At 40.2% G+C, this 15,179-nt stretch overlaps 1 protein-coding gene and 1 long non-coding RNA gene across 11 annotated transcripts in view; one reads left to right on the forward strand and one right to left on the reverse strand.

Annotated features, from left to right (window-relative positions):
* Positions 1 to 15,179, forward strand: part of FGD4 (FYVE, RhoGEF and PH domain containing 4) — a 110,257-nt gene that overhangs the window by 42,851 nt on the left and 52,227 nt on the right. Inside the window, exon 1 of one of the 9 annotated variants that reach the window (XM_005440862.4) lies at positions 1,374 to 1,532. The exons of 5 other annotated variants lie outside the window; for them this stretch is intronic. Coding sequence is in view for 1 of the 4 variants with exons in the window: in XM_027807599.2 (XP_027663400.1) it covers positions 14,238 to 14,253 (16 nt within the window). In the remaining 3 variants the exon portion in view is untranslated. Of the gene's footprint in view, positions 1 to 1,373; positions 1,533 to 13,985; positions 14,254 to 15,179 lie in introns of those variants that run through there. 3 more of the 9 variants (XM_055710958.1, XM_027807603.2, XM_027807599.2) reach the window with 3 other exon arrangements.
* LOC129736130 (uncharacterized) lies at positions 7,854 to 13,994 on the reverse strand. Of its 2 annotated transcripts, XR_008732335.1 has the most exons (4): positions 13,890 to 13,994; positions 11,859 to 12,067; positions 8,878 to 11,141; positions 7,856 to 8,430 (listed from the first exon to the last, which is right to left on the reverse strand). It is a non-coding gene; the product is annotated as an uncharacterized LOC129736130 (long non-coding RNA). The 2 variants fall into 2 exon arrangements; XR_008732334.1 differs by having other exon boundaries at positions 7,854 to 11,141.

Below are 15,179 nucleotides of genomic sequence, written 5' to 3' on the forward strand. Positions count from 1 at the left end.
TGGAGCAATATCTCTTGTCTTTATGAAATGCCGTTCGCTGCCAAATCTGTTTGATTTACATGCCTTTTCACGCTGATTGCTTTTTGTCTCAGTGATTTCTTTTTGGATGTGATACGTGTTTGGTTTTCATACTGGCATGAAGGGTGAGACGAGGGGGAAATGTTCAAACAGAGCTGGCAGTACAATGGATGTTTAGGGTGTTTTATGCAGTTTGCCCAGAGGAAACAGCGTAAGGGAGGCAGAATGCAGGAGCAGGTTTTCCACTCTTCGTTCCCACCCTCTGCCCCTCTCTCCAACTCGCCAACTAACCAAACATTTTGGACTCCTTCTCTTATAGACCTTGATTATACGGACACTTGACATGAGTTTTCAGGATACTCCGCAAATATCGTGACACTTTTGATGGCAAGATTTCATTTAAAGGGGAAAATAAAATTAGAAATACATGCTTGTAAGGCTTTTGTACCCATTAAAAGACATTTTTTGGTGTGCTGTAGGAGCTAGGAGTATTAATTTTTTTCATAATAAGTACATGACGAACTTACAACATTATTTGTATGTAGTTCAAATTACAGACTTAAAGGAGAGGCATTAAAATTAGTTTGTACCCCAAATAAATAAAATGTTACTTCAGCAGATATTTTTAGTCACGTATGGGCTTTCCCTTTTCAAATAAAGCTTTTACATTCATCCCTCTTGCCAGGACTGCCATTTTTATTTGGTACAGGGGAGGACACTACTAGAGGCTTTTAATTAAAACTGTGTTAGTCCCGGTTCCACTGATCTTCACTCTGCTTTTATGCACTTAAAATGTCAGTGCTTTGGAGTCTGGGAGGAAAGTTACCGATGGAATTAGTAAGTTACAATTGCAACATATTTGACTGGGATAAATGTTTAACCTACAAGATGCATTCCAAGACTTGGAATGCCTAACAAAAGTGTGTGTGGGGGAGGTTGGGAGGGTTTTGTTTCTTTGAGTACTTTAACTGTTTGTGGTGTATGAGCTTTTCTTGTGCTTGTGGAAGCCTGGTATATGTGCCTCAAGTCCTTTCAGACATCATGTCACACTTGCACGTTGGTGGAACTGGGCAAACGCTCTTAATGGAAGCTGTATCATGTTGTAACTAAAAGGATTTTTTTTTAACCCTTTCCTGCTCCAGAATTTAAGTATTGCATTGCTGTTGAAGTGGATGATTTATGCAAAACTTGCTTTTAATTGGCTGCAGTGGACTTGTTCACACATGCAAGTTGCAGGTCTGTAATTGCGTTGTTAAAAGGAACACAGGAGGCAGATTGGCTTTTGTGCTTGAAAACAGATTAGACTTTCACCGTTCTGACTCTTTGCTGAACCTAGCTGGAGGGAAGGGCAACCACCTCAAGGTTATTCTGTAGCTGGTGTGGGATGTGTTACTGTTCACTGGTCTGTTTCTGGTAAGGTAGCTGTTACCTGCAGGATTTGCTCTCGCCGTGGATGTGAATTACCATCTCGCTGGCAAGTCTTCACAGACAGCAACAATCATATCACCATAAAGGTAATAAATAGCTTGTGCACCCCTTCCAGAGGTCATTTCTCCTGATTGCAGGCTGCTGGTGTGCTGAGAACCTTGCTTTTCCGCTGCCTTTGCTAAACCTGTTTCAAGGATAAATAGGGGACTTTAGATTTGGCATTCTCCAGCTCTTACTATATTCTCTGATGAGCACTGTGTAAATGTCCAAATAGTCATGAGCTAACAATTTTATTTCCTTCTTGAATAGTCTGTGTGTGGCTGTTGAATACTTTTCTTTTTATTATTATTATTAAATTTTACTTTAGGTCACTAGGTCAGTGTTGATTTGTGGATGCAGGATTTAAAGGCTAGACACTCTTTAATCCATTTGAGCATCTGGCCTTTCATAGTAGACATCCCATTTCCATGTAACAGAGGAGCTGTTAAATGTCTGTTTGACATTAATGATTTTTTTTTTAAAGAGTTTTATCTTTGGTAGATTATTACAAGTGGTTCTGATGTTTAAGCTTAATGCAAACAAATGAGGGGCAGTGTAATCTGCTACATGATCTCTTGAAGGAGATTTATTCTAAAATACAGGCTTTGGGGGCCAGCAGAGGTGATGGGTCATACTGAGTAGGGATTTACTAGGGTTTTTCAAGAGGGTAAACTCAGTTCAGGTACGTTGTCTCACAAAAATATTTTGAATGAAGTTCCCAAAAAATAATGTCTAGAAATACAACCTAGTATACAGTGGGCTTATCATACTCTTGTTTGTAATGCCTGTACATACTACACTTTCAGGAAACTTGTTATTAAATGGTAAAATCCCGAGTCAGTATATAGGAAGCTAGCTTGCATATAAGCGATCACAATTATTTTCTTTGAGACAGACAAGTCTTTCTGCTTTTCACTTGACACATGACTGTGGAATGCTGTTTGACATGGGTTTATTTATACGTTGTGTTCAGGCTGCTACTTGGTGGAGCTTTTAAACAAGCTCAATACATTTTTAAGCTGCTGTTTACTTGTGTATTCTGAACATTAAAACAAACAAGCAAGCCTAGGCTCTGTACTGTCTCCTTAGAGCAGCATGGCTATTTCAAGGTTAAAGCCTGCAGCACCCTCTGAAGGGCCAACTGTTTCGGAAAGTCTTCTGCCTGTTTACAAACTGTTCTCTTTGCAGCCCCCATGAAATAATGGAGTCCTCGGGATGCGGGATGTGGGAGGATAAACCTGCTGACACAAGCACTGCTGCTGTTGGTCTGTTTGCTGGGCCTTAGTCATGTAAAATTGCTTGCGTCTTTTGTGCTTTGTATGGGTGGGGACAAAATGCAGGCATTAATGCTTTTTTCATGATGCTAGAAATTGCTGTCCCAGATTTTAGAAGATATCAAATCTGTGGAATTTGTTTGAAAGCAGATCACCAAACTAAACCAGTACAGTGAAACTATGAGTGACTGAATGTGAGAGACTGGCAATGTGCAGATCAGTTATACATCTGTGAGCTGTAGGAGGTTTTTTAGCTTTTTCCAGAGAGGCTTACATTTAGTGCAGAAGTACTTTTGTCCTTCCTTGTTGAGGTGTCTAGTTGAAGAACCTGAAAACTCAGAGCCGTTATGCAAATGATTTCAGAAAACATTCCTCCCAAGTAATACTTGTTGGGAGAAGAACAGGATGGGGATAAATGACTGTGTGCCAGCAATGGAATATCTTGAAGTGAAATTGTTTCTAATTTTTTTTCCCAGTTCACCCAGTTGCTCTTACTGTATGCAATAATTAGCTGTTCATTTCAAGTATAAAAATACTACTTGGACTGATAGATACATGGAAAGACATGGAAATTGTTTACTTTTGATGAATATCTGAGCAAAGTGAGTACTTGAATACCTTTGGGAATGTGGAGCTCAGGGCTGAAAGGAGCGATTTGCTCACTGAGGGAGTTTTGTGTGGGTTTTTCCCCTGCTCCTCTCAGTCAGGGGCAACCATGTAGCTTATGTCTCACTTATATGTTCAGTAGACTTTTATTCTGGCACACTGAGAGTCACAGACTGTTACTAGCTATGGTAACCTAACTATAAACAAAACTTTAAACTATAGTAAATGACCAAAATCCAATGTCACACTACACTTCAGGAACTGAGCAAGAAATGCTGAAGTCATTGCCAATGTCATGGGTTTCCTTTTAGCAGAGAACTTAAGCAGGCACTTGAGAAATGAACTCTACTAGCAGCACGATGCTTACCTGTACTTTGATGTTGTGGTTTTCCCACCACCGCAGAACTTTACCTTAATGAAGGTGGTATAGATGCAGCTAACCCTGATACTAAGCAGTGTTGCAACTTGTCTGTTCCACTTGTAGTAACACTTATTGGGGAAAAAACCAAAAATAATCCATGTTTGGCTGCCCAGTTAAGTAGTGTTGCAGTTATAGTTCTGAGTATCTGGTTTAGATTCGATAGCTAAAATAGAAACAATGTAGTGTGCCAGCCTTTTTAGCAAAGGCTCATGAACTGGGAATTGACGCTTCAGAAGACTTGAATTCCAGTCTCTTCTACAGTTCAGAGTTTTGTTTTGCAGGCACTGAGTAGTGACATGGGTGGTATGGTGTATTCCTGGAGTGGTGTCATACATGGTTGTTGCTTGAGTAATAGAGGGAAAATTAGCTCAAGATTTGTAGTACTACTAGAATGAACAAGTTAATTCTGTAATGAGTTCTTCTGCAGGACACAACCTGAACTTCTCACTTGGAATTTTTCTTTCTAGTATCACCCAGCATCTCTGTTGTGTGCTCCTACAGCCCTGTCTCATTTCCTACAGGAGCTAGTTTATTTTTTTTTTCTTTTCCCTTTCTTAAGGTTACTGATGCTCAGGCAGATGAATGAAAGCATGAAATGTCTTTGTAATTCAGAATAGTTTGATGGCTTTCCATATCATGCTTGCAGATGTTAAATTGAAACTAAAATAAAGTACCTAGAAAAATAATTTGATGCTGGTTTTACTTGCATTGAACACGTTCAAGTATTATTAAGCTTTCTAAAATATCAAAAGGGTTCATAGCTTATATAAAATTACCTGTTGCTACTTTTCTCTACAGCTGTAATAGTTCTCTGGTAGCTCTGTGTGCCAAGGCAGGTTTCCATGACTAATTTTGATGTCTGTTCTCTTCAGTAGCTCTTGTTCACACCATTGCTTGAAACCTTATGTTGCTGTTATGACTTGGCCACCCACTGCAGTGCAACCGGCAAGTGTTTTGGTCCCTTGGCTTGTCAAGATTTCTCTGTTTAAGGCAGTTTTAACTGTGGGAGCTGCTACAAGCTTTTAAAGATAGCTGCTATAAGCCAAAATAAACGGAAGACTTAGTGGTGGAATTAAAGCTTTATCTAAGAATCGAAACACAACAGTTAAAATCTAATATTATGAAATCTTCACAGTTAGCAGGGTGAGAACCATTTGCCCTTAGTAAAGTTGGCAATGCTGCACACCCCTCTGTTGTTTAACTAGCATCCTGTTATTTTTGGATAATGGTCTTATTAAAAACTCCGTCTAGAGCACTGTAGTTAAAGCACCTTGACCACCAATTCTTCCCCCTTTTGCCACTTATTCTGCAAGCCGTGGTCTGGTTTCTGCCATAACAGGATAATTACTGCTTGTAATTTGTGTGTGTGTGTTTATAAACCTGATTTTTATTAATTGTAAAATATAGTCTTTTTAAAAAATTGACTTAATTTTTCCAGACTTGTCTTACTGCTGATGTTACTTGTCTTATTGCTGATGTTTCCTTGGTTTGACTAAGAATATTCCAAAATTTTCCGACTGTTGAAAAATTCTGAAAACTGTAGAATGATTTTTGGCTTGCTGCTTAACCCTGGAGTAAAACTGGTTAGTAGCTGAGTTGTTTTGGGTTTTTTGTGTATGTCTTCTATGGAATGTCCTCAGCTTGCATAAATGATCCACAAAGCTAACAGAAACGTGATATTCCTGCAATTTGATAATAGACATTTTCAGTGCAAAATGATGCACAGAATACAGTCATGATGAGAGGGAAAAGCTGCTCAATCCAACACTTACAGTTCTTTTATACTGTAGTCTACTGGTCATGTTTTGATGGATTAAGACTTTCTTTGTAGATCACTGAAACTGCTTTAATCCAGTCTATTGCAAAATCAGGTGGCATTTTAGAATCCCTTTACATAAGAAAGACAACTAAACTTGGCTGTGTCTGTTTTACAGCTGTCTTCTGATTCTAGGTTTTTAGAGTTAATAGATAACAGTAAAAGAACCGTGGGGAAAAGCTTATTGATTACTTTTGCGTTAAAATAAATGATGAAAAGCTATTACTGTCTGGCTGATGAGGTCTGGGGTGTGGACAGCAATAATTTAAAGGAAATTACAGTTTCATTAGTGCTGATGTCTCTGTGAAGGCTGTGTTTAACTATAGCACAACCTCTACTATGTAAAACAGTCACAACTGCTCTGATCTTCACCCTTATTGCACCAAAAGCTGAAATACACTTCTACATTCTCTTATTTGTCACCACTGTCCTAATGTTACCTACCTTCCTTTGAAATTGATCTGGGGAGTTCTTTTTGATAGGTTTTCTCTGGATGCTTGATATACACAAGGCTGGATGGACTGGGAAAAAAGCAGTACTAGGTATTAATGGCAGGGGAGAGAAAGCTCTGGAAAGAAGGTCCTGATTTGCTGACTCCCCTGTAAGTACTAGATTAAATTGGCTCTAGCAGAACAGAGTCAGGAGACTAAAGCTGTTTATATATTTGAGGCAGAAGGAAATAGTTACAAACAGGTAGTGGAATTTTTTGCCCTGAGACCTCATCTGGTGAAAGCTGTCCCTGTGCGTGCAGGGGGACTCAACTGCGTGATCCTTAAAGGTCCCTTCCTGCCCAAACCAGTCTATGGCTCCATGAGTTTTAGGAACTGATGTCTTCCGTAGAAAGTTCATCTGACACTTTCTATAATGTGACAGGGAGGACAGAGAAAGGTGGAAGGGGAGGGGCAAATGTATTGTGCCATCAAGTTTCTCTCCCCTAGAAAGCATGGAGTCAGAGTTAAAGTAGAATATATTGAAAATGCCTATACTGTCCCATATTCTGTGTAAACAGTATAATGAAATAATATAAATGGGATTCAGGAAAAGACTGAACAGATTTATGGTTAAAATGTCTTCCAGCAGCTGGTAAAATACAGTTGCACAAATGCATCTGCTGATGTAGGTGATCCCTAAACAACTGATGCTGGAAGCGATGAGGATTGTGTGTTTGCTGCCTACTACCACAGGTTACCCAAACTGCTGCTGCTGCTTCTTTTCAGACACAGAATATCTGACCAAATGATTTTTTTTTTAATATTTTTTTTTCCTGACCATGGTTTGTATGCTTTTATCTACTGCAAAAACGTACTGATGTATTAATTCTACTTTGGTGCTTATTGTGAATCTTCCATGCTGTTTTTTAATAATTCAAATAATCTAATTTGTACGTTAGTTTTAGTATCTATCACTGCCTAAACTTTTTTTTTTTTTGTATGGAAGCAAAATCACGGTCACTGCATTCTGACCTGCTTCATTTGCGAGTCTTTGTACTGCTTGGAATTCTAACGTGGCAGGGATAATTTTTAAGTTACAGATTCAGCCTTTTACTGTACTGCTGAATCTGAAGAAAATCCTGTGTGCTGGTCTTTCTGGCTTGGGTTGTGGAGTTTTTTTCAGGGGTACGTGTGTGTTGTATGTGTGACCAAAAGCTGATCTAACTGGAAAATGAGAGTCTGTGCCCTTAAGTTGTTTTGCAAAGATGTTAAATGAGTGATATGTTGAATCTGTGAAGGTGAGTAAAGGCAGGTGGCACAATACTGCTAGGGCTGGTCACAAGATTTTTCCTCGTCCCTTTTTTCCACCCTCCCTTGAAGAAGGGTATGGATTTTTGTGCCAACAGCTACAACATGATTCCCAGCTGGTGGGGCACCAGAGCTGCTCTCCTGACCCAGCACCACCCAGCTCTGCTGGTGTAGCTGCATGTCTTGGCTGGCAGGAGAGCACAGTGGCAAGTAGGAATGTCATCATCAGAGGTAATACTGTCACTGGGGAAGAGGCAGCAGCTGTGGTTGAAGGCAGGAGGCTTGAAGAAGCAGCCTTCTCAAGGGGGAAGGTATGGGAAGGTGAAAGCAATGAAGACAACATGCGAAAAGGTAGAGCTGCAGGACCAGAGGGTCTTCTCTTTGTATGTATTTCTTAACTGTGTGTTAGTGTAATAAGAATGGATAATGCTATAAACACAGTAATTGCCTCTTCCCTAAATCATAACATGAAGCTTTCTCTCAATTTTCATTTATATATATATAGATATATATGAAAAAGGAGGTATAAGAAATAGTGAACCATTAAGCCTTTTTTGTTAAACAGGACAATTGGCAAATCAAACCCGGTTGATAGAGGCAAAGCCTTTAACCACTTCCCACATCTAAAACCAAAAGTCCTTTAACAATTGCTGGTCTTTCTTTCCTAGAGAAGATTAATTAAAAAGTGAACGACAGATTAGATTCCTGGATTATTTTTTTTTAAGTATGGGAATACTACAGAAAAAAAGCTTTATATGGTTAGTATAAAACATACAGTTCCCATAGCAAAAGTAGTCCTTTTATAAATGCTAATAGGATAGATGTCGGTGACCTGGTGCTCAATAATCTTTAATGTAGTTCTTTGATTTTGTAGAACTGCAACCATTTAATTTTGGTTGGAGAGTTTTGTAGTTGCTTGTGTTACATTTATGCTTGAACTAAATTGCAGACACCAAGATGCTACAATGAAAAGTGCTGTACTAATGTAGGACAAAAAGGCAGACTTTTCCCCTTAGAAGTTTTATTGTGTGTCCTTTGGGTCCTTGTGCAGCCACAGGTTTTCCCTTTGGGGCACATGATACAGCTGAGCTGGAAGAAAAGGAAAAAAGATGGAAAAATACTGTTTAGTTTCTAATTATGGCATGGTAGTTGTGCATCACACCTGCCTTGAGGCTGCTTGTCTTAAATCTCCTTGCATGTGAACCAGGAGAGCTAGGGGAGGGAGTGATGGAAAAGGTTTTTGATTTCAGAAAGTGTCCTTTCAACAAACTTGTTTCTGTTTGGGCTGCAGATCCAGAGTCTCCCATAGTGTTTCTCACCTTGCTGGGGGCTAGTTACCTATCTTAAGGTGCTATTGTTATTTTTCCTTGCTGCAGCAGTACTGAATACTCATTCCTAAACACACACACACACCCTGCCCCATCCCACTTCTGTGTGGACTTTTCCTCCTCTCTCCTTTTCCTAGTGGTCACTTGTTTCTGTAGGTCATTTGCTTAATCTAAAAGTTTTTTCCCCATCTTTTTATTCATTATATACCTGCAGATCTTGAGTTGTCATATGGCTGTTTGTTTCTTCTTCACGTGCTTGTGTGGCAAAGCTTGAAGGACACAGCTTAACAAGACAGCAAATAATTAGGTCTGCTTCCTGGAAGGATTTTGTTCTCTCCCACTTTCTCCTCTGTTGACAGTGATGCTTATCTGACTCCATGGGCCATCTCAGCCTGCTAAATTGACAGAACAATCCAAAAGAAAATGAATACACTTCTGGCAGGTTAATGGGGTGAACAGGCTTGCTGTGGTGCCAGACAAGACCCAGTGCAAGGAGAGGAGTTCCTTTTCCAGCAACCAGCCCTTGGCATAAGGGAGCTCTTGGGTTGCACGCAGACTCTCTCTCTCTTTGTCTCTCGTGAGGATCTCAGGCAACGACACGTGAATTTCATCCTTTCGGTACCCAGTCAAGTGTCCTTGTCAATGCTTCACAGCTACTGCATTCAGTCATCGTTAACATCTACAGGCTGATCCCCTGTTGCTGTCCCTTGATGAGATTTCAGAGCCGAGTTTACATGACAGCCTGGCACTGGGAAGGGCCATCGTGTTCCTTCCCTCTGGCTGTGCTATGACCACCATGTACCTCCCGGAGCTTGTCACATTGTACAAAACACTGATTCAGCTTGCTCAACTGGAACAAAAATTTGCTTTGCCTGCTAGGTTGCATTGGCTTACCATGGGCTGGACATTTTTGTAAGGGAGGAATGTGATACTAGCTGCAAGGGGAATGGTGGGAGTGGGGTTTGCTTGTCTTGGTCGTAGAAACACTAAACTAAAATGCAGCATTAACATTCATTGCATCCTTTTGGGCTTCATCTCTCTTTCCTTGGCAGAGAGGGTAAACTGAACACCCATGTGGTGGTTTTCCTTGTTTGTAGCTCTTGGCCGTTGGCTGCCTGACTTTTAAAGCCATTTACTTTGCCATGTTTTGGCTCTGAGATTATACTATCCACCCATGGTGATGAGAGGCAGGAAGCCCTAATTGTGTCCTCAGTTATGATCAAAAGAAACCATGAAGCACCAGCGGCAAGCCTTGCTTGAGCTCTTGCACAGCGCTCAAAAAGAAAGTAGAGGATAGTCATTGCTGCGGTACAAGAAGGTGCAGGTAGGAAGGTGACGGTCACCTTCCGTTTAGCCTGCCTGAGGCAGTGCAGCTTTCTCCCAAGTTTTGAACTAGACAAGTGTACATTCCTGTGTACCTGCAGTTCCAAAGGTGTTCTTTCTTTTGTGTGTCTGCACCCAAATGAATTTTCAGACTTTTTTTTTTTTTTCTTCAATCCATTGTTATAGAAGTGTCTGTCCAAAGCTACAGTATTTAGCAAGTTGTGTGCTTTGGATTTTTTTATTCAAGCTATTGTTTATATCCATCCAGCCTTCTGAATAAAATCACTTGTTACTGATTTTTAACTATCGCAAGAATCATGAAAAATGCATGAAAAAAACATATAAGGTCTGACAGAATTGGGGGTCACTTTGGGACAAAGGTGTGTGGTATCTTGGTAGCTAGTCTCATTGCCCTGAGAATAGCTGGGAGCCAAGTTGAACCTGTCTGCAGACTACTGCTGAGCTTTTAAGAGATGCTTTTAATAGCACCTCAGAAGCTATTTTGGGGTAAGCACAAAGCGTGCTTTCATTTTTGTCCATGACTAAACTGCTGTGCTTCTGAAGTACTGGTAGATAACTGTAAAAGTCAACCACACCAACTTTCTGGGAGCCGTGTGACAGGTGCCTTTTTAGCTGTTGTGTTTTTTACATCTGTCTTGGACTTGTTGAAATGTCTCAAGATCTCTCACAGGGAAAAAAAGTTGGGGGATGCTTTCAGTGCAGAGCACTGATATTTTGAAATCCAGAAATGCTCATGCTGCATTCTGTGTGAGGGTGTTGCATGGGTTACTGATCCTTTGGATGGGACAAAAATCACTCGTCTTCACTGGCCTGCAGAAACTTCATATCATGTCCTGATGCAGCATCCTCAGCAAACCTCTTCTCAAATGCTTGATGCCTGAAGTGAATGCACAGTAAAGAGGAGCCAAATGAAGACATCCATGCTGAATGCCGGGCTGTGATTCACTGTCACATGAGCTTACATGTTTTTGGGGGTGTGTCAGTGTGGCATGCTGCCCAAGTAGCTCGTAATACTTAGTTCAGCTTTCCAGGTTTCCTAACAGTACTCTTGTGACTTCCTTCTCAATTCCAGCTTCATCACATCAGGAATATTCAAATGAGTCAGGTACATAATTCGAGTCCCTGTATCTGTAAAAGAGGGAAAGTACTGAGAGAAAACTTGTGACGTTTAGTTTGAAAAGTGCTTGGAGGTGGAAAATCAATAAATGCTGTATGTTTGTTGCGAGGTGTTTGTAAAAACTCTTAATTATTGGCTCACATATGATTTAATCACTCCAATAATTTTGATTTGAGGTAACTTAGTATCATAGAACTAGTCTGCTGCGCAAGTGTCTGGACTAAAACCATGCTGGTTTTAGATTGTGTAGATACTTCATTCATACTAAATGACAGCAACTACTCAGTAGCGCAATTTTTATTACCACTAATGAGAATGTTTTATTTAACAAGTTATTTTTCATGCTCCTCTTCTGCTTTTTAGAGAAATTTAATAAAACTAACATTATTTTTTGTTACCTTAATTATCTTTAACAGGCATGTTCTGGTGACAGGTAAGACACAGCTGTACTTCTTGCCAATGAGTTTTGAACTAATACTTGCCAATATAACTGCATTGTGCGGTTTGCACATTTCTGCTCATAGAGTGAGCAAAGTTGGTATAAAACTCATGTGAAACCAAGGAAGTAGGTTAATGAGATGTCCCCATTGTATTAGTTTTAATCTCTCTCAAATCCCCTCATCTGCTAGCTAATCAAATAGAGATCAAACAATTAATCTTTTACCTTTTTTTAAAAAGGAGGAGTTAAGCATGTGTTTTAAAGATGGGCTTTGGTGACGACTTTATACCTGTTTTAATGCTACTCCTTCTGGAAATGAAATAAAATCCACAGTTTCCTTCATGTGTGTAGAATTCCTTCTCTCTCCTTGAGCGGCAGACGAGCCATGTTACTCTCTGGGGGCTGGTGCGAGTGGGGTGGTTGCCTGCGTGCAGTCCAAGGTGGACCTCTCGGGGGCTGGTCAGAGCTCTGATCTCTCGCTGGTTCTCTGCCTTGTCCCTGCAGCAGGAATGGGTGAACAGACAGCAGAGTCTGGTAGGTCAGATGTCATCCACCCCATGTGTGTCACGTTACAAAGTTTGTAACAGTAATTATATACGTTTCCTGAAAAGGGAGACTTGATTTCCTCTCTGGCCTCTATTTTTACTTGTGTGACCCTTCCTCTTTGCTTACAGCGATTAGTAACTTGCATTTATGTAGCTGCTTATCTGAACTGTTTCCTGTATTATTTTGTAGCAATTTCTTTTACAGTTTTCCAGCCTACTATATTGCTTGTGTGAAAATTGAAAACTTTATTGCTGAACCCGTCTGAATTTAAAGTCTGTCACATACTTGTATGACAGGCATTATCAGTAGTTTTCCTGGGTTGGGAAGTGTACACCAAGTGAAGCAAGGCTCACAAAGCCTCACTGGCAGGTGGACGAACCAGGCTGGTGCGGAAAGTGGTTTGTTTCAAATATGGGAAACTGAGTAGAAAATTTATCTTCTCAGCAAAGGCTTTTCTGGAGAGACAAGGTGTTATGTGGTAGATGTACTTCATGTGGAAGCCCAAAAAAGGGGGCAAGCTTTGAACTCTTGGAGGTGAACTTCAAAACAGAGATGTAACCTGTGCACTTGAGTTCTCTTAGTCTTACGAAACTCAGCTACTGTTATTGTTTGTTTTAATGCTGTGTTGATGACCTGGGTGAATACAGTTTACATGTGCCTTTAAGGAGCCTGGGATTACTTGCTAGGAGTATCAAGGATGGCGAAATGCAGCTTCCTAGTCCAGCAGTTTAAAAATAAATGCTCAAAATAAAAACAACACATGAAAATCTTGGTCAAAGTGCTAAAAACGGGTTCCATTTAGATTTCAAATCCATATGTGTGGAACTTGCATCTGCTCATCTCAAAAAGAAAAAGGCAATGAAGTGTTGAAATTACTGGAGGAAAATAGTTGCTTTTACTGTTTTTGGCAACAACCCCCTTTATTCAACATCTGTAATAGAAAGGAAATAATTAGCTGCCCTATTCCAGAGGGCTGTCTCCTCAGTAAAAAACAGATACTCATAACAATGGGTTGTTTTGCAAGCCTGTTCCCTGTAACCCGTGGTACTTGTCCTCCAGAGCAGCTCTGCAGTGCTGTGCTTCTGCAGAGCCTTGAATGTGAGGACCGGTGGTAGAACAGGCTGTAGAGACCTGCGGTTCGGACCAAGGCAGTGGTTGAAGATGACCTCAGCTGCACTGAATGACAAGCTGGCTGCTAAATTGTGATGCATATTATCCAAATTGACAGGGCTGGATTTACATCCCAGTTTCTTTCTCCTGCTGGGATGAAAGTGTGGCAACCGGGAATCACGTGGTGTAAGAGCTGTGAATAATAAAGTTACTTGCATTAACTTCTCTTTTCAGTTAATGCTTTCACTTTTTTAAAATGTGCATTTTCACAGTTCAGCATTCACTCTAATGTCTCTGTATTCTACCCTGGAACACAACTTCTAGTTTATACCATTTAAAAATCGATTTTTAATTATTTTAGTGACTTTTAATCTGTGACAAACTAATGTTTTCATGACAGTTCTTTAATGTAGACATTTTTGGTCACTGCTCTGGTGTCCTGCATGTTGTATTTACTTCCTTTTAGGCATAAATTTAAATACAGATTGTGCAATGAAAAAGATTAGAAATTAACGTCATGCGGTATAAAGAGAGAACAAAGTACCAACTGGAGAGATGTATTAACTTGTCCTTTAACCCTGATCCTGCTTTAATTTCAAAGAGCAACGCAATTAATAGTGACAGAACTTTCATACTAGCTGAGGCATTAACCAAAACAACTTACAGCAGTCCCTCCTCCTCCTCCTCCTCCTCTCTCCAGCAGTTTGTAGGTTACATAAGCCGATTCCTTTGTTTTTCCTCTTTAGTAGTGAGCAGACTTCAGTCTCTTCTCTGAGCGGACTGGTTTGCATGCTTACGTTTTTCCTCTCAAAACGGGCTTGCCTTTGAAGAGGAGGAGCATAGTGTAATTGAAAGACCCAGCATGTAAACTGTCAGCATATACAGAACATCTGGTGAGAAGTCCTTTCTGGCAACTTATAAGACTTGTAGATAGGATATATGTGAGCCTGTCACGGGGTTATTGCCATTGCAAAATCAAGTCCTCGTGCAGTGGTACCGGATTATATTTACAATGTCTTCTGAACCAGGTAAGACTGAACGGGATGCTTCTGTTAAACTTTCATCTCTTCAAGACTTGTGGTGGTTTTGTGTCCAGAAACATCAAGAGTTAAACTTTCTAGTTTGAAGTAAATAGACCAGTGAACATCCAGCTGCCTCATGATGCAATACAACTGGAATGCTCTGGTGGCTTTTTCCTCCTGTTCTCAGTAAATGAGCTTGCAGTCTCTTGAACCACTTGCCTGATGCATCTGCCACACAGAGAAATCTGCAGCTTTTGGCTCATTTTGCTGCTGCTTTCACCAGCTCAAGATTTTCTTAAAAGCAAATCAGTTTTGTCATGTTTATAAGTGGTTTCTGTTCCTAGCTTATTTGCCAGATTCATCAAGCTGTTTATAGCTGCAAGGTTTCTGTAGGACAATTCTATAAGTAAGCATTGGCTCTAAGAATGATATCTCTCGTTGTTCTAGGAAGTAGATGTATGCTTCTGGCTTACAATCAGGTTTTCACATATATTGTTGCAATAATCCATTTAACTGATGCTTATGCTACTACATTGAATGTACAGAATTGGCTTCCAGAATTAAAGGATGTTTTCTTTTATTGCACCATCCAGTGAAAGGTTTGGATTTTTTCCATTACAAATACACTTGCAACTGAATTTTTAAGATTGCTATTGAAAATACTGCTTTACTTGCAAGTGAGTGCATTTTTCAGTTCTGAGAAAAGTTCAGCCTAAGGGTAAGTTACATGAAAAGGCTTACCCAACCCTAACAGCTTAATATAAGACAGTAAGTATTCTGAATTCAGTTTTCCACAGAGAGGTGGACAAAGCAGATCTGTGGAAGGTTTAGGTTCAGAATGCTGGCCTCCCTCTGGAAAGCCCTCTGAGACTAAATAGAGGGAAGGGAGTCACTGGTGGACTGAGTTTGAGGGATTTGCTAGAGAAGCCTGG

Source organism: Falco cherrug, chromosome 5 (assembly GCF_023634085.1).
Source record: "Falco cherrug isolate bFalChe1 chromosome 5, bFalChe1.pri, whole genome shotgun sequence".
In the NCBI taxonomy this organism is placed as follows: Eukaryota; Metazoa; Chordata; class Aves; order Falconiformes; family Falconidae; genus Falco; species Falco cherrug.